This window comes from Simochromis diagramma, unplaced genomic scaffold, assembly GCF_900408965.1.
Source record: "Simochromis diagramma unplaced genomic scaffold, fSimDia1.1 OVJJ01000327.1, whole genome shotgun sequence".
NCBI classification, from domain to species: domain Eukaryota; kingdom Metazoa; phylum Chordata; class Actinopteri; order Cichliformes; family Cichlidae; genus Simochromis; species Simochromis diagramma.
The window spans coordinates 71,315-90,900 of NW_024386768.1; the positions used below are offsets into that span (position 1 = coordinate 71,315).

The following is a 19,586-nucleotide window of genomic DNA, read 5'->3' on the forward strand; positions in this document are numbered from 1 at the left end:
CTGTGTTTCAGGGAAAAATAAACAAACATCCACTTTAAACACCTGACGGAGGGTTCAGGTTAACATGAGGTGTCTGACTCACCTGTGACAGGTAAACCTGAGTGTAAGAGACCCACAGGTGCATTAAGTCTTCAGGAGGTTGAACAACAAGAATTTAGTCTTCATGAATTCACAGGCCTCCTTTAAGTCATGACACCAAAGCACAGCTTTAACTTCTGTGCAATGAAACACACCTGTGTCCTGGAAGTGATGTCACAGTGGCTGTTTCTTCGCTTCCTGTTTCAGGTGAAGGCACCTTGACGACTTGTTAGGCTCATGAAGATTTGACCTGTCAGCCTAAAAGCTGGTGTCCCAGCTTTTAGGAGGAGGTCCTGAGGGTCATCATGTGGGTCGAGGTGTGATGGTTGGGATGGACTCACCTGGGATTGGGTCTCCTCCTTTACTCAGATTCCTTCTGCTGAAGGAATCAGCCGTGACCTGCGGAGCTGAGAACCTGCTGGTAGTTTGAATTCACTTTAAAGCTTTAAAACTTTTTTCATCATTTTAAAAAAGTGCCGGTATGTTAAAGCTGCGCTCAGGGAAGGAAATGTGACTGTGGTTGTTTAATCCAATCACATCAGTCGGGGTTGGCTCGTCATACATCAGGAGGAGATGCCGCCCCACTCCCCGCACCTTTTCTAAACACACCTGGGCATCAGCCCCTCCAACACACAGAAATGATTTTCAACCAAAAATGTGATGATGATGTCATCAGGTGTGTTTCAGAGACAGTGGATCTGATGAACGGTGATCCAGACAGGTGAGACGCAGACAGGTAGCAGGTGATGATGACGCAGCAGAAACATCAGGAACATCTGTGTGGGGTTGGATTAGAAACCGACAGAGAAACGTTTTTAAATGTGCCTCACGAGTGAAACCCGTTTAAACACTCAACTTTCATTCATTCTTTACTTTGAAAGGCACTTCCGCTCACTTCCTGCACACGCTGGGTCGAATGCTGCCAGCGTGACTGCGCAGCTCGTGCACAGAGAGAGGGGAGCGCCCTGTGTCGGTGCTGAAGGACGGACTCAGGGACCGACACCGGACCGACACCGGACCGACCGGGACTCCGGCGGACGTGATTGAAGACTGCATAAGCCTCGCAGGTAAAGGTGAGTCTGCGCTAGGAGTCACGCGCTCGTGCTGCGGGGATTTGGTTTCTATTGTTGAGTCTACTGAGATCTTATTTTAATATTTTCCTTCATCAGTAATAAACCGCTTTATATGCAGCAGCTTTGTTTTCATAGGTGCGCGTTAATAGCACGTGCACACGTTAGTAATCACATTACTGCTGTAACAAACCGTCTTTTATGGACACAGACTGAATGTAAGCTTTAAGTGATGTTAGATATCAATGAGACATCTGATTGAACTTTATTAATGTGGGTTTGATGCACGTGAGCGCGTCAGGCTGAGGTAACTCTCCACCCTCCTCCACCTAAAATCTATTTAAATAAATAACTCACCAAACACCAGCAGCTATGTTACAGACACCACCTTATATAAAGGATGGATGTGGCCACAGACTGTATATAAAAGATGGAAGCATCAACAGACTGTATAAAAAAGTAGAAGTAACCACATGACATCACCCGTCTGTGAAGCCTCCGTTTAAGCACTTTGACCTGACTTTTGTTTCCACATGTGATCGTTCACGCCTCAACACAAAAATCCACCAAACTAAGCCAACAAACCCGGGCCGTTTCACAGAGGAACTATTTTTTCTTTATGTCTACATCCGCCAACCAAAGAAGCGAGCTAACGGGTGCTCTCGGGCTCGTCCTAAAGGGCGCTGAAAGAAATGTGTGAATTTCATTTTTATCTGGAAAATAAGGATACATTTAAAGAGTTGATTTCTACACAGAGACAAAGCTGCTGGGATGTTAAAGACATGAAGGAAAGAGGGAATGAAAAAAGTCAGGAAGGATGGAAGACAGGGGAGGGAGGAAAGAAGGAAAAGGAAGCTGGAGGGAGGACGTGATGATGTAGGAATGATCTTCAGAGTAAAAGTTTAAAGTGATAAAGTTGCAGATTTTCAGGGAAAAACTGATTTTGAGCTCATTCGAGAAGCTCCCATCTTCAGCCTGATCAGCTGTGCTGGGTTTGCAGAAGATGAAGTAATCAGGTTACACTTCATTATCAGATTATCAGTAATATGATTGGATCCCGGGGTTATTCCACAACTTTGAGGTTTTACGGTCAGAGTTGTTCCCGCGCTGCAAAGAAAACCGTCGGCCTCTGAGGTGTCGTGTTTTACATTTTAAATAAAGACTCAGTGAGAAATACAGATAACAACAAGTGTAATTTCCACTTTCATGAAAAGCTTTGCACAGAAGCTCAGGAGGGTCTGAAAGAAAGAGTGATGAGGATTTTATTAACATGACTAACAGTAGAAACGAGGAGCTCCTTTTGTTGCTGTGAGGCTGTGGGGTTGTTGTGTGAGTCGGCCTCGCTCTGCAGCTCCTCACTCAAAGAGGTGTTTTGTTTGTGGTGCTGGACACACACACAGACACACACACTGAGGCCTGCAGGGGAGGTGCTGCATGTTAATGACAGCGAGGCACAAAGTTAATGCAGCTGCAGAGACAGAAGCTCACTGTCAGTGTTGGTCTGCAGGACGAAATCAGGCCCAGAGCTGTTTAAATGTCTCAACCTGCAGTTTGTTCTTAATGACCAGCAGGGGGCGACTCTGATGGCAACTGCAAAATTGCATTTGACCCGTCTTCCTGGTCGCGGCAGATGGCCCCGCCCCTCCCTGAGCCTGGTTCTGCCGAAGGTTTCTTCCTGTTAAAAGGGAGTTTTTCCTTCCCACTGTCACCAAAGTGCTGCTCATAGGGGGTCATATGATTGTTGGGTTTTTCTCTGCAGTAGGGCTGGGCGATATACCGAGTTTTTAAATATATCGATATATTTTTATACGAGATATAAGATGTGACAATATCCTTTACATCGATATAGTCTATGTTACGTTATAATTATAGTTGTGGAGCCACAAGTTTGCCTCTCTTTCGTCCACTTTTGTCCCAACGCAACGTTACTCGGCCTCGCCTCTCCTGCACTGAACACAACTCCCCCTCCTCCCCCATCGCTTCACCTGCAGGCAGCGACAAGATGGACACGGCAAATCTCCGTTAACGAGTTACTGCGCATCGCCCCGTGCGTGGGACTGGACGGCGTCAACGTGTTAACGAGCTAACCACGCTAATGCCACACTAACGCCCAGAGGTGCTGCACGGCCTAAAATCCTTTCATTTTCTCCAAAGTTGACAGCGCGCCTTATGTATGAGTTCTGGTTGTGCTCACTGACCAGGCTGTCGGTCACGCAGTAGAAGTTAAGAACAGAGCAGCTGCTTGTTATTCTGCTCAGCGTCTGTTAGTTCACATTTTGACTGCACAGTTGTGAGCTCTTTGTTATGCACAAAACAACATTGTTTTCTTTTATTTATGGAGCATTATTATTTAATAAATGCTGATAATTTATTTCTGAGTAATTTTTTCTTGTACATCTGCGCTGTAGGTTAATAAAAGTGCCTGTGTGACATCTGGGACACAGCTGTGACTAAGAACTCTCTGTTTGTTCTTACTTTATGGCTTAAAAATAAATATCGAGATATATATCGTATATCGCCATCCAGCTAAAGAATATCGAGATATGAATTTTGGGTCATATCGCCCAGCCCTACTCTGTATGTATTATTGTAGGGTCTACCTTACAATATAGAGCGCCTTGTGGCGACTGTTGTTGTGATTTGGCGCTGTATAAATAAAGTTTGAATTAGCGTGTGACTCGAGTGGCCAGCAGAAAAACTGCTTCTGGATTAGCTTCATGTCTCAGCTGCATTTTTGTTGAGAAATGAGAATAAAACCTCTTTTGTGCCACTGCTGTGTTCCACATAAAATCGGTTTGGTAATAACAACAGCCCGCTAGCATGCGCTACCAAAAATAGTGCTTTGTTGTATCAGACGGACGAAAGCTAAACCAGTTCCACTGAAGCTGCAGCATTTTTACAAACCAGTCTGGTTCATCTGTTTCATTCAACGATCCGCTTTCGCCGCCGTGCTTTTTCTGCCATGTGCGTATGAAAACAAAGGCACTGCGCATGCACGTTTTACCCATATTCTATCGCCATGTTTCATTTTCTTATCGTTGCCCAACGTTATACCGGTGTTACCGTGAACGGTATGATATGGCGCAGCCCTAATCAAGAGACTATTTTATTAAAGTAAAACATGTTTGGGATTCTAATAAAAGTAGAAGTTGTGCATTAAAGTCTTGCTGGGCAAGTAGAATTACATCGAGCACATGTTTGTTAGAGCGTGTTGGAAAGAGCCCCGACTCACAGCCAGCTCCACACACCCCCACCCGCATGGGTCAACATGCGTTCGTCGTGGTGTGCTCGTTCTCACCCAGACTGTTTCACTTTGGTCTCGTCTGACTGAATAAACAGCTGTTTGTATTCCCTTCAGGTTTCGTCTTTCAGGCGTGTACCTTTTTGTACCTCGAGCTTTGCTGTATGCAAAGTCTTGCACGCTATCGGAAACACCACTTTCCATAGATAATCCGGAAGCTCGGTCGGTAACACTTAACTGTCCTCTCATCAGCGTGAGGTTTCGGAGTCATCATTCGATGACACGGCTCTTCCTGTTCCTCCTAACCACCACCGCTGCATGAAACCGCCCGATTACCAATCTTTGTTTTTAGAAAGACAAGCTGTTGTTCACATGGGTGCAGGGTTTAGAGCTTCACACAGAACCTGCGAACTGTTGACAAAATGCAAATTAGGGTTCAAATGTTTAGATAAAACAGCGGCTTAAAGGAACAAGCCAAACCACATCCAACAAATTAAAAAGCGTCCTTTTCAGGAGCGTAAAAACCCTTCACCCTCAGAGCGTGAAGCTGCAGGGCTGCTGAAGGTCTGAGGCCGAAGCACGATGTGCTCGCTTAAAGAGGAAGAGTGTCTGCCTCGAGTGAAGCAGTTTAAGTATCTCAGTTTTATGTTTGCAAACTGCATCGATCGATCTTTCGCCACCTGGGCCGCGACTGAAAGAATAAGTGGCAGAAATGAGATTCCTCTAAGGGTCTCTGCGCTCTGCGTATACATAATGTCACCATAACCAAGAAAACTTTAAAAGGTTTCCTGTGTAAGTTTTTCTCAACTGATGAGTCAAAACAAGCCATGTTTAATCAATCAAAGCTTCAGCTTTTTCATTGAGTACCAGAAGAAATCTGAGCATCCAACCGAAGACCTACATGTTCTTAGAACGACACTCTATAAATAAAATCTCCTCCGAGGGTGTGAATACCAACATTATCTATGAGTGATTCCTGGAAAACAACCTGAATTTGGTTTTGTTAGCATTAAGAGCCAACTTCAGACGGCACAGTAATGCCTGCAGCTGCTGAAAGGAAGCCCCTCGACAACCTGATGCAGAGGTGAGCCAGCCGAGTAAAGTATGCTGTCTGCATAAAGGAGCTTTCTAGCTGTAGCCATATTCTTTCTTATATTATTCATAAAAAAGGAAAATAAAACAGGGTCTACAGCGGAGCCCTGGGGGACTCCTTCATCTTCAGGAATCTTTACTACATCTGAGTTTTATCTCCTAACAGCAGCTCAACAAACACAGCAGTGTCCTTGCCGTCCACTGTCCTTTGTTACCATCAGAGATACTGATGACCCAAGCTCTTCATCGATCCTGATACTTAAGGTCCACACACAAAGTTTGGATTCAGACGGCAGTTGTTCAAATCTGAGAGGTCAGAGGCTGCTTTCCAGATTTTAGGGATGATATTATCCTGGATACTCAGATTAAAAATATGAACAATAGGCTCAGAAGTAAAGTCAGCTGACTCAGACTGTCAGATGGCTTTTTTGGAGATTTCAAAGCTTTATGGATCGCAATAATAGAAATATGTCTAAAGACAAACGGGTCCCTCCGCCTTCAGTGATCTGCAGGATACGGCGTCCTGATGCTCGGAGAGGCAGGTGGTGAAGTTTGAATGTGGCTTTCGAGGAGTTTTATTTTCTTATCGTTTGCATAGATGCAATTCATCAGGAACCACGATGAGGAAAACACAGAAAGAGCTGCTCTGTGTGCAGGTTGGCAGTTTGAAGGCTTCGGGTCGGCGGTCGGCATTCAGACTGTTTCCTTTGATCGAGCTCTTCATGCTCCGAGGAACTGACACAGGTGATGATGATGACGATCATTATTCTTACACTCTGCTGGAGCGGCTTTGCATGAGTCACAGTTCAGAATAATCCTTCTTTATCTCATACTGCCCCCCCTTCAAAGACAACTTTTTTCTGATTGGCTGGTCCGTGTAAACAGCAGGTTTGAATCTCAGATGGGTGGAGCCTCTCTGTATGACATCACACAGATGCAAGAGTAGAAAAAACTGTGATAAACATGTTCAGGCCTGCAGGAGCTCGTCAGGAGTCATGTGACAGGAAATGAGGAGAAAGAGGAGAGTAGCACTTTTCCGGTTGTTGCACCAGCTGAGGTGTCTGACTCCATCATCCCGGGGAGGGGAGGGTTCAGCACCAGCTGTCAGCCGAAGCAGGTGAAAGAGTGTAAGCATCACGCCTGTTACCAAGGCAACTGTAGTGCGTTCCCACCTCCTTCGGTGTCACGGGCATGTTTGCACGGGTCGAATCAGCTGCATGATGGCTTCTCTGAGCTTTTATCTTCATTTTCTCTGAATATATCCTTCGTTTCGGCGGCCGTGGTGGTACAGCTGGGCTGTGGAAACCTTCACTCGCATGTGTGCGTGTGTCATATCTGAGAACTGTTTCAAAAGCTTTTCTCCCCACAGTGTTAAACCCCCATCTTTGTGTTGCAAAGATTTCATCCATCACATGAACTGGCCCACAGTGCTGCAGCTCCTGACAGGGCTCTCCTCCTGTCCCAGCATCCTCCTCTGTCACACCAGTAAACATAAAAACCTGTTTTTGGACGTTTTCTGAAAACGAGGAAGTGATTGTGCTGATGTGATGCTGAGAGGAAGTGCGTTTAATGTGAAATCCGCTGATAACTCGAGCAGCGCGTCGTGTACAGATCCACTGTCTGATTGACGCGGTCCTCCCATCACCCACCTCTCTCTGCCTCTGAGAGAAAATAAACTCTGAACATTAGAAACATTAGAAACATTAGAAACTGCTCGTGTTTGTTTGTTTGAAAGATAAAAGTGAACCCATATGATTTCATTCTGCATCAAGCTGCAGTGAGCCCGCAGACGCCATGACGAACGCGCTGAAGGAGGCGCACGGCAACAGAAAGGATGCCAGGGCAGAGGGGCACTCTGGGAAATGAAGTCACTGCAGTTCTTTTCATCACAATCTGATTTTTGCACGTCGACGATGTCGGTGTGAGGCTGCGACCTCGCTGACTGTGTTTCCACACACACACACACACTGCACGTGAGAAGCCATCTTCCTCCCCCATCGTGCTGTTGCCATGGCAGCACAGGCGTAACGTGTGGTCCTTCAGATCGAAGGTTTCCTCTGCAGCTCAGCTGACCAATCAAAGCGCACCCTCATGTACATATATACACACAGTCCTGGATGATGTATCATCTGTGATCTGCCTCACAGGTGCTAACATGATAGGAAAAGTGCGTTTTTCCTATCATAAAAAATGAGATCCTCTCACCTTTCACAATAAAAGCCCTTCACATATACACTGTCAGAGGGAACTAATGAAGCCACTTGCTAAAGTAATTTCTGCTCTCTGATTACTTGTCATGAAATAAAAGCCTCTAATAAATAAAGAGGTTTTGTTGTTTTGGTAAAGACTATCAACAAAATAAATGTAATAAAAATTGTTTGTTTTCTTTTAAAAACTAAAATAAGACTAAATAAGACATGATGCACAGGTCCGTTTGATGATTAAAACTCTTGATGCTGTTTTTCCTCCTGACTTTCCAGGTGGTGATGATGATGTCAGAGCAGCTGGAGCTCAGTGATGATGTAGGTGTCCTGCCCCCCCATGAGGTGGAGCCCCCCAGGGAGGAGGATGGACCCTGCCCCCTACCCTTCAGGTGAGAAGCTGCAGCTTGTTCCTGAGCCAGTGTGACAGCTGGTGGAGGCTGAGGACAGGAGGACGGCCGGACGCTCACTTACACTCAAAGTGTGAGCAAAACAGAAGGAGGAGCCTCATTAGTCCTGACAGAGTGTGTGTGTGTGTGTGTGTGTGTGTGTGTGTGTGTGTGTGTGTGTGTGTGTGTGTGTGTGTGTGTGTGTGTGTGTTTGGCAGCAGATTAAAGCTGAGGAGACGTGCAGGAGAGACAGTCGGCAGTGAGAGGAAGCCTCAGTGTCTCTCGCTGCGCTCTTATTCCCGTCACGTATGAAGCAAGCTGCAGTCACAGTGTGTGTGTGTGTGTGTGTGTGTGTGCGTGTGTGTGTGTGTGCGCGTGTGTGTGTGTGTGTGCGTGTTTGCACCACGTGCAATCAGCTCATGTTTCCTGGCAGCAGAGAAAGCCTGAGAGGCCAAACGGGAGGAAAACCCCAGAAACACTCAAAGGCTGCGTTCACTCTGCAGGTCTTGATGCTCAATTCCGATTTTTTTTGTCTGCTTGTTCACACTACAAATAAAATGCGACAGCAAACGCGCTCTAGTGTGAACGCTCAAAGCCCGCATGCGCAAAAGAAGACGTCACACACAACGCGCTCTGTTTAGACCCAGAGCAACAGTATGTGTGACTGATGGCCTTAATATAAGGACTTGTTTTGGACTTTTATTTATTTATTTTGCTTTAAGTAATTTTGTTACGTACATTTGGCCTAATAATGATCCTTATTGCTGTTTTAGAGGAGCGCTGCTTCAAAGGATAGCTGCAGATTTCTGTCAGAATCTGCAGATTATACGGAACAAATAAAATGTTCACGTTTCTCCAACGTTGTCTTCCCAACAGTTTCACCGGATGGCCAGGAAGTGTTCACGATGTCTTCTCCGGCACTGATAATTGGCGTCTGTCTTGTGTCAGTGACGTAAAAGATGGATTTAATGCGACGTGACCATCAAACAGCAGTCGCTTTCTAAAACATCGGATATGTCTCGGATTCAGCACCACATACGAAAGTGACCCAGATCGGATTTGTGCCGTTCACACTGTCACACCATGATCGGATATGAGTCGCAGAGGGTCAAAGAAGTCGGATTTGATGCGCTTTCACCTGCAGCTTCAGTGAACTAAGATTCACTGAAGCTTTCAGACTAACGATCGTCCCTGATATAGATATAAATATGAAGATGATTGTATCTCCGGCCCTGAGGTGGCTCTTCATGTTAAACATGACCAGAGTTCGTACCGATGAGCCTGCAGTTTGTGCAGTAATCCTGCAGGCCGCTTGAACACTCAGTTTGTCAGTTTTTTCTGCGCTACAATCTCTGTGATGTCAGAGAGGGTGTGGGTGTTACCGGAACCACCAGTAAACAGAAACAGCTGGAGGAACAGTTTGCAGCTCCGTCACATGATCAGGTATAAAAAAAAACATCTTAGAGAGGGAGAGTTTCACCAATATGCCAAAAACTGGGATGACCAGAAGTCGTCGTGGCGTCCACACCTGCAGGTTAAAGCTCCATCACGCAGAGAAGAGGCCAGATGTGACGACGGAGGCGAAACAGCGCCGTCTCGGGGGACGACCATGGCTCAGGGGATTGGGAAGGTCATCTGTAACAGGAAGGTTGTCAGTTCGATCCCCCTGCTCTCTTTCCTGGTCGTTGTGTCCTTGGGCAAGACACTTTACCCTACCGCCTACTAGAGATGGACCAATCTGATATTACGTATCGGTATCGGTCCGATACTGACGTAAATTCCTGGATCGGATATCGGAGAGAAATAAAAAATGTAATCCGATCCATTAAATATCAAAAAAGAACCTCACAAAACTTGCAACACGGCGTAACTCGGCTCATAACCGTAGCACGTCGCAGCAGTGTGGTCACGTGATAGAGCGGCTGTGTGTGTTTGTAGCCTCAAACCAGCATTTCATCTCCGAGGAAGTGATCCCAGAGAGAAGTAAAGCAAGTGTGTAAGTTCATCTCTGAGTGTTTGTAAAGCTTAACAACCGATATATGGAGCGACTGCCTCTCTCTCTCTCTCTCTCATGCTGCTACTTCAATCATGAAACTGATCAATGATCAGCTGATCGTCTCTCTTCTTTGTTTTTGGCCCACTTTGCACCAGAAAGAGGAAACCAGCGGCTGAACAACAGCAGCACGTTTAAGCTTGATAAGCTGTTGTTAGAATTTATTTAATATTACTTTCTACTCGAGGATCTTTTTCTACAGCTGACGGCTGGTAACTGTGCAGGGGCGGATCTAGCAAAGTTTAGCCAGGGGGGCCGATAGGGCATGAACAGGGAAAAGGGGGCACAAAGACATACTTTTCTTTCTTATTCTCATTTAAAATGTCGAGCTTTTAATAAATAATTATCTGACACCCAAAGTTTTAATCTGATGTAAAATGTATAGAAGTCAATTACTGTATATAGTAACTGTTAACTCTAATATACCCTAGTAAGCTATAGTACTTTTTCCATCTGTGCAGTTCTGTTGAAGGAAGATGTTGAATCTATTTAATTATTCTTGAAACATAATTTATTTCTGTGCATTTTTTTCACGCTGCATCAAATTAAAGTTGATTATGTCGATTAAGCATCATGAGGTGGGGGCTGGTTCGTTTTTGAGGGAATCTAAAAGTGTGTCGACTAAACCCGGCTTGGCACCTGAACAACAATTTTCTAATCTGTTGTGCGTCGTGAACACGTCCTCCTTTCTCTGCCCCACTTTCCCTGCACGCTCCAACAGTTTGCACAGTTACTTCTTTTATGGTGTTTTCAGTGGGAGAGGGAAGCGTGCCAGTCGGCCTCGGAGCTGCAGTGGCGATGGGAGTCGTTAATAACGCTCATCAGCATCGCTCGCGGTCAGACCTCCTCCTCAGCTCCTCATTTGTTTTCCTCTTTGCATAAACCTCACATGGATTCACCCCTTCCTGCCCACAGTGCATTTACATGAGCAGGAAACCTGACACGAGGTGTGTGATCAAACTGCAGAGCCTGAGCTGTGTGTCAGAAGGTGGATTAACACCTCGGCTCAGCTCTCCACGCTGATGTTTCCTCACTCTTCATGTTTTTCACGTGACCGGTCAGACGTTTCTTTCCTCACGCCGCCGTCAGCAGCCGAGCAGGAGTTTATGAAAACATGGGAGACGACAGACGCGACAGGTAGAGACAGACGCTCAGCTCTGGGTCGGAGAAAAACTTCCTCCCATCAATTTGAATCAGAAATTTTTAAACTATGTGAATTTTCGTAGTTTTCCCAGAAGTCAGTCGTTGGTGTGGTGACGATGATTTTTAATGATTTGTCTGTGATTTATCTCTGAAATCAGCCGCAGACCTCGTGTTTGTTCAGTTAGTTTGGGATCGAGGATGAAAATCAGCTGACAGTGAAACTCTCCTGTTTGCATAAAATGACTGAAGAGGATCATTAATGACGTTAGAGCGTCTGCAGACGTCTGTCAGACACGAGGGACGCGGTGGGTTTGAAACGGTGAGGTGACCTGAGGGTCAGCTGTGTCGCTTCCATCATCTTCTGCTGCTTCTGATCAGCCGAACATCTGTGACCTCCAGAGTGTTTGCAGGTGCTCGGGTCAGTCCTCGCCGTTTGACACACCGGCCGTCACTCGGCCCGCGGCTCATTTTCACCCAGCACAGTGTGTTTTATCTGTGGTCACATTTACTTACTGCTCCACTTTGCACTTTGCATGATTCACAGTTCAAAATAATCCTTCTTTAACTCAGAAACAAGCTGTTTTAGCTCCTCCCCCTTTAAGTCAAGTTTGCTCTGATTGGCTGCCCCTCACAGATAGCGTTAAAGGCCTTGTTTCTGACAGAGGAGCTGGAGCTGCACAGAACGTGGCGATGGCTCCTCACGAGCCTCAGCCGGGCTCGCATGAGTAAAAGCTGCACTGCTGCAGCTCAAGGAAACATGCAAATGAGCAAAACGTGACCAGCGTCACCATCCAGCCCTTCGAGGCCTCGGAGGGTCGCACGGGGCCGGTCAGGTGTCAGCTGTGAGTGGCTCACTGTGGAGATAATTATTCTGCTGCTGGACACCAATTAGAGTCCTTTGTTCTCTCTGTACAAATAACTCTGTGTGTGTGTGTGTGTGTGTGTGTGTGTGTGTGTGTGTGTGTGTGTGTGTGTGTGTGTGTGTGTGTGTGTGTGTGTGTGGCACCGTCGTGCAGTTAGAACAGGAGGCTGCAGGAGGGAAACCTCACCACTGTACTCTGTGCATAAATCAGCTTCTAGACCAGGGGTCCCCAATCCCAGTCCACGAGGGCCGGTGTCCTGCAGGTTTTAGATCTCACCCTGGGTCAACACACCTGAATCACATGATTAGTTCGTTACCAGGCCTCTGGAGAACTTCAAGACATGTTGAGAAGGTAATTTATCCATTTAAATCAGCTGTGGTGGATCAAGGACACATCTAAAACCTGCAGGGACACTGGCCCTCGTGGACTGGGATTGGGGACCCCTGGTCTAGACTGTGAGCAGTTCTTGAGCCGGAGCGCTGACGCGCTCTTTGGCCGGGAGGTTAAACCTCCGTGTGTGTTGCACCGTGATGACACGTCGTGCTGTGATGTGTCATGAGAGCTTTGAATTTACTGTCCATTCATGTGTGTTTGGATGAGAGACGCCTCTCCCTGAAGATGCTCACAGACAGGCAGTACAGTAGTTTTCCAGGATTCCTGGTTTCTGCACAGAGATTATCCCAGATAGCACAAAATCACTACGTGGAAACTTAGTTAATGCACTCGATTAACTGATCATCAGCAGGTGAGAGCACCTCAGTGGAAGCAGAAGCTTTGGAGGTTTGCAGGAACGACGTCAGCGGTGATCTTAAGGAAGCAGCTGTTTCTCCTCGTCAAGAGTAACGAGCTCGTTTCCAAACCCTCTGAACGGGCCTCCTTCACTAATATTTGCATGGAAATGATCTGACTCTGTGTATCGTTCGTAACCATCAGTCCTGAGAAATATTATCTCCATAATGCTCCGCCCCCATTTCTCTGTGTAAGGAAACAGGTGAAGCAGAAAAACTGGTGATGATAAGCTGAGAGAGAAGCAGCTTTGCAAAGTGTTTCTACGGGAGTGACGACCGTTTAACAAATAAAGGAATAAATGAATATGGTTTCCCCAGAGACACGGTGGCTCAGATAATTGATCCTGTAAGGCAGGGGAACTCCAGGCCTCAGGGGCCGGCTCCTGCAGGTTTTAGTTTAGATTAGTTCATTGCCAGGCGTCTGGAGAACTTCATGTGATTTAAATCAGCGTCTAAAATCTGCAGTCCCCCCCCCCCTCCTCTGTAAGTGATGAATCCAGCAATGGTAGGAGTCATTTTCAATGAAAGATAAGAACATTTAAGACATGATAAGGTAAGGGTTAATGGAATATGTTTAATCTGACTGGGGCCACGGTGCGAACCCTGAACACCGTCGTGGTGAAGCGAGAGCTGAGCCTGTTCAGTGTTCACTGAAGGAGGCGGTTGGGGGCGGTGGTGGAGGGAGGAGGAGCCGAGTGAACCATGAATACCAAAGAGCTGCTGCAGAGCTCAGAGAGCTGTGCATGAATAAATGCTGCAAACATCGATGAAGTGAAACAGCCTGTGGAGAAGAGTGGACCAGAACTCGTCCACAGCGATGAGACAGAGTGATGAAGTCACACAGGAGCGATTGTAGTTGTTGCATTTCCTTCTAATCCAGTGTGTTTGTCCTCTCTGGGACTAAAAGGAGAACTTCTGGTATCACTGAGCCGCTCCCAGTACAGAAACTGCAGTTTGTGTTTGAGTCTAACCGAAGGTGCTGCTGTGTCCCGCAGGCTGCAGCTGATCGACGACTTGTCCTACGAAGACGTGAAGAAGTGTTACAGAGGATCGGTAAGTAAAACCTGCCCTCGCACAGAGCAGCAGGAGGTTCAGAGGTCCAGAGATGACAGCAGGGCAGCAGGAGTCTCCATGGGGACAGGGGTGTGTTTGTGTGGGTGTTTTGTGGGCAGGATCCACGTGAGTGGACAGAAAAGCTCAGGCGACCATCAGGAAGCAGCAGCAGCTCTAATCCCAAACATTTCTTTGGGTTTATCCGTTAGTTTAATGTTTTAGGACCAACGAGGCAGGATCAGAGAAGACGATGGAGACCTGGATGTCGAGCTGCTGCTGACTGTTGTTTCAGTCTTTGTTGTCTCAGACAGGAAGAGGAAGGCAGGAAGTCTCGCAGAATAAAGCCGTACAGGTGTACGGGGGCAGGGCGGTGTGTACATGATGTAACGTCTGACCTACATGCGAGGAACCCAAACAATGCTCCAGAAACACGCCGCTCGGTTTGTAGTCAGCTGAGCTGGAGGAAGCACTCAGATCTTTTGTTTCAGGTGATACAAACTCAAAGCTGTTTCCCGATCACGCCTCAGGAATCAGCGCCAGCCTGTTGAAAGTAAAACACGCACCAGAAACGGGATGGGGTTGAGCTTCTGGGATTATCCCGGTTTTCCATAAATAATACACCATGAAATAAAACAACTTTCTGGGTTTTTCCCACTAAAATTATACAGTGAAATAACTTCCTGTTAAAAAATGTCCTTTTATTTCAGTGCACGGCTTATTAATAACAGGAAGTGACAGGAACGTCTCGGTTTTCACTATAAAACGAACATAAATGTACCATTAAACAAATAACATGAACCTATTTTTATTACAGATAAACTCTCCAACAACAAATATACTGTCAATAACAGACAGTATGATGTTTGTTTGAATATAAAGAACATTTATTCATAAATATTCACTCTAATAAAAATAAACCTTTATTAAACAGGCTGCTGGTTATAAACCACTAATCTCACAGAGACAAATGAAATCACATTTTCTGTTTGTTTTCATATGTAAATAATAGGTGCCATTATATAACCATAAAGATTTTCCTGTTTTATTAAATGACACTATAAATATGAATCTGTAGCTGATTTGTTTTTTCACTATAAAGAAAATGTTTCAGAAATGTTTCCAACTATAAAATAAGTGAACTATAAAAGCACCGTGTTAATGTGTTTTTATCGTTAGAGATATTGGACATTTCTGCCGTTAACTAGAAAAACACAAACTCTGCGTCTCCTCCGCTGTAGACAAACAGGAAATGAGCTGCACGTCCTTCAGCCGTGATGGGAAACCTTTTGAACCTGGTGTTGTAAACGCTCTCCATGCAAACGTGTAATCGTGTGTTTTTGTGCGTCCACAGACTGTCAGCAAATACAACTCTCAGTACCACAAGCTGTTCCAGGCGGTTCCTAAAGAAGAAGTCCTGATGAAAGGTACCGAGTGCAGCACTCACCGCCTGCTTTAGCTCACATGTGAAACCGTCAGCACGACACTTTGAAATCATTATTCGGTTCCTGTCAACGGCACCGCTCGTAAATCTCTCAGGGCGCTGCTATCCAATCCAAGTCTGTGACCGTGTCGATGGCATGTGTCTAAAACAAATGGCAACAAATTCACCCAAAAACGCCTGAAACAGAAGAAATGAAAGTGACCTCCACCCAGCGAGCTAGACAGAAATCCCTCAGTAAAGAATGCCGTGAGGACAGTTTCTGCTTCCCAACCGATGTCTGATCTAAACTGTGTCCTGACATCTGCTCATGTGTCTGTCGAACGACCTCAGTCGGTTTACGCTAACACGATCCGCTCTCGCTGCAGCGTATTCCTGCGCTCTGCTCAGAGACATCCTGCTGCAGGGGCGACTCTACATCTCCAGGAACTGGCTGTGTTTCTACGCCAACCTGTTCGGCAAAGACATCAAGGTGAGCAATGACATCACCTGTCACATGGCCACTTTGAATCAATTCAGTGAATTAATTTAAAGAAATCCCGTTCGGGGTTTCTGTCATGGAGCAGGTGGATCCGGTGCCCAGGGTTGGACGTCTGACCTTCTCAGGTTCAGCTTCAGGCGCCTCTCACCTGAGAAGCTCTGACTTTGTGCGTTTGTGTTTCCCGAGGCAGGTGTGCATCCCGGTGGTGTCGGTCCGGCTGGTGAAGAAGCACAAGACTGCGGGTCTGGTGCCGAACGGCCTCGCCATCACCATGGATACAGGACAGAAGGTATCCCCGCTGACCTGTCCGAGCATCATGTGATTAATGAGCTTTCTCTTTGCCAGCACCAGATGCAGAGTGATGACATCATCCGCTCTGCGCAGTCAGTCAGAATTATTCAGGCATTTCTGATCTGGCTCCGAGATTCGTTGAAGCGCCTGTAGAGCGCGCTCTCCTCTGCCACCGCTCGCACGCCGAGCAGGCGTTTGTTGGAGGGTCCGCGCTCACTGTTGATGGACGGGAATGTGTCGCTGTCTCGCCTCACAGGAGTATGAATTATTTAAAGGCTTTTGACCTCTTAAGCCCCGAGCCTACCTGATCTCCTGCCTTTTGCCGCCGTATCGGGGGGCGTTGGGGCTTAAGAGGTTAAGAGTTCGCCTGTTTCTGTGAGATTTAAACTTTAAACATGATCGTGTTGTTCCGATCAGTTATGTTGAAGATGGAGCTGAAAATGAAAAACCGTTACCTAAATATGGGATCGCAGATACAAGAGGAGGAGGAGGAGGAGGGCTTCTCTGATCAGAAGAGGATGGACGGATGAATGATGGGTGGATGATTCGATTGGTGGATGATAGAGGGATGGGTGGATGCTTTAAATCTGTGAGTGGCTCCTGCTGCTGGAGTCGGTTTAAATGGAGGATTCAGAGGGCGGCGCCGAAGCTACGGTCCTGTCTGGACCTCGCTGCGATTGGGCGAACTCACTCTGACCGCCTTTTGTCTTTGTCTCCGTCCTCAGTACGTGTTTGTGTCCCTGCTGTCCCGAGACAGCGTCTACGACGTCCTCAGGAGGATCTGCACCCACCTGCAGGTCGGTCCACATTCAGCTTCCTGGTAACGAATGTTTGATTCTGGCTCACCTGGCGTCCTCTGTCTGTGCTCAGGTGAACGGGAAGAGTCTGAGTCTGAAGCAGTACCTGGAGGAGCCCAGCTCGCTGTCCATGGTAACAGCCTCATCGGCAGCTTCTCTGCTTTTTACAAAGGTGTGTCTCTGAACCTGCGTCTCTCTGTCAGGACGAGTTTCCAGAGGTGCTGAAATGGAGACGGAAACCGTCGCTTCCCGCCGTCTCCTCCTCTCTCCCCGATTTGCTGGGAAACTCCACCCCCAGCCTCGCCACCACCACCACCTTCAGTGCTCACACGCTCACAGGTAGCCCCGTGCATCCGCCCGCCCACATTCAAAGGTAATGATGCGTTTACCCGTGTTCTCTGTCTCGTGCGTGTAGACTGCAGCCTGGAGACGGAGAAGATCCTGCTGTCAGAGCCGGTACCTGAACTGGGCCACGCAGAGTACCAGCTGCTCAGACTCTTCATCCTGCTGTGAGTCAGATCCAAAACCAGCATACACAGCCGGTTCTTTTGTCTGCCGATTGGATGCAGAGCGAGGAGGAACCTCTGGCTTTACTGCGCTTCTTCACAGGTGTGTCAGGTGTTTTTTACCTGTCTGTCTCTCTCAGAGTCTTCCTGCTGGTCCTGTCGTCCTGCTATCTGGCCTTCAGGGTTTGTCGTCTGGAGCAGCAGCTCAGCTTCCTGAGCAGCCAGCCGACGCTGAGAGAGAGGTACGCACCTGTGCAGGTGTATTCTCAGAAACTTTTCCCCTCACAGAGCCAAGACTTCAGGTTTTTAAATGATCCTTTTAAATCAGATAAAATCAACACAGCTTGATGCTCTGTGGTTGCATCGTGGAGCACATCCATCACGTATTCACAGAAATTTGCATGCGGCTTTTCCAGGTGTGGAGAAGTGCCCTGCTGGCTGGCCAATCAGAAGACAGGAACCTGATCCTGCAGACTGTCAGCGTGTGAGGAGAAAGGCTGCTTTTTATAGCGTTAGCTGTTGGTGGTGAAGAAGAAGGCTCTCAGGAGGAGGAAGGAGCTTCAGCGGCTAACATCTGACCCCTGCCAGCACCCGGTTAACATAGAGATGTTACAGTAGTCAACACACGCAGCAGACTAACCTTTGACCTCTGGGACAGAAATGTCGGCGTGTGCATTGCTGGGTCAGTCAAAGGTCCCGAGAACTGAAAATGTGTTGTAGGATACCGCACAGAAGTGTTCGACTGTTTTCCATCACGTCACCATCAAGGAGGCGTCTGACTGGCCCACACATCCAGCCTCGCCTCACCGTCAGCTGCTAGAAGCTGGAGAAAAGCCCAGATCCAAGCATCACGATCGAGCTCAGACCCTCATCACAGGACTCAGCCATAAACTGTATATAAAAGACGGACACAGTTACTGTAACGTTTCCCGCCTCCATGTTGGAGTTTTTAAAGCAGAGATGCGCCCCCCTGAATCCCTCCCCCCTCCCCGTGCCCCCTGACTCTGAACGTTGTGTTAAATTAAACCTGAAATCAGTGACTGATGTTTGCGTTTCCTGAAGCCGACTGCCCCCTGCTGGTCATTAGAAAGAATGCAGGTGTGAGGGACCGCGTTGACGTCACAGGATCTGCTGTCTTTTATGTACAGTCTGTTGGCTCGTCACATAGCTCATGTGACCTGGGAAGACGTCGGGATCCCGAGCTGAAGAAGGAGAACTCAGGGGTGGACGAACAGCTTACAGAGGCGCGCAAACACCTGAGTCGACCCGTCAGGTGACACCAGATGAGTAGTTACACATGTTAGGAAGGTTTCCTGCCATTAATCATCTCCTCAGTGTTACTCAGCATAGAAGCTCAGGATTAATAAACTCTCACATCACTGCAGCATTAATGACAAAAGGTGTTCCTCATTATTTTCTAATATGCACACAAACAGTATCTGACGGCTGGAGAACCTCGCTGCTCACCTTTGCATTCAGAACTGCAGCGACTGATTTCTCCTTTGAGACACGGCGACTGCACCATGATGACATCACCATGATGACATCACGCTGGATTGCTGTGTTACATTAGAGCTGTAGCATCAAGATTTGAATGTTTTTCTTATCATGCAGAGAACCCGAATCCATCGTTGTTTAATAATATTCGATCAGGCTGATTTGTTGTATGATGTATGATGAATGTGCACAAAGAACAGCCGCCAGAGGTGGACGTCTTTTTAATAAATCATGTAAACAAGCTGAATTTACTATTAAAGCTGATATTTTCAAATGTGCTGTGCATTATTTCATGACATTATTATCATTGCTCGTGCAGCTCGTTCTGTTGCTGCTCATTTTCAATAATTCCAGGAAATTGGTAAGAAACGGTTTAGTTCATGGCATATTCTATAATTCCATTTTATTATTTGGTTGTAAACAAATCATAATTTGTGAGGTGAACATTTTTGAAAAGGCTGATTATTGACCTCTGTGATGTATGGGAGGTGTAATGGCCTCAGTTTTGTAAATATAGTTTGGCCAACCTATAATTTCAGATTCAAAAATAATTTTAAAAAAGGTGTTTTTTCTGTTAAAAAACAACCCATCAAAAAATATGGTTT

General features: G+C 46.7%; 1 protein-coding gene across 6 annotated transcripts; it reads left to right on the forward strand.

Annotated features, from left to right (window-relative positions):
- The first annotated feature begins 28 nt into the window (after positions 1-28).
- Positions 29-19,255, forward strand: LOC120736731 (GRAM domain-containing protein 2A-like). Of its 6 annotated transcripts, none has more exons than XM_040037028.1 (13): positions 29-1,151; positions 6,080-6,225; positions 7,962-8,074; positions 13,914-13,971; positions 15,323-15,395; positions 15,778-15,881; positions 16,081-16,179; positions 16,907-16,978; positions 17,052-17,111; positions 17,182-17,317; positions 17,394-17,487; positions 17,625-17,726; positions 17,901-19,255. In XM_040037028.1, the coding sequence occupies exons 3-13, from the start codon at positions 7,968-7,970 to the stop codon at positions 17,947-17,949; spliced, it is 954 nt and encodes a 317-aa protein (XP_039892962.1). In that variant the 5' UTR covers positions 29-1,151; positions 6,080-6,225; positions 7,962-7,967; the 3' UTR covers positions 17,950-19,255. The 6 variants fall into 6 exon arrangements, with proteins under 6 accessions (XP_039892962.1, XP_039892972.1, XP_039892973.1 ...); XM_040037038.1 differs by having other exon boundaries at positions 29-1,145; XM_040037039.1 differs by lacking the exon at positions 6,080-6,225 and having other exon boundaries at positions 29-1,145.
- The last annotated feature ends 331 nt before the right edge of the window (positions 19,256-19,586 follow it).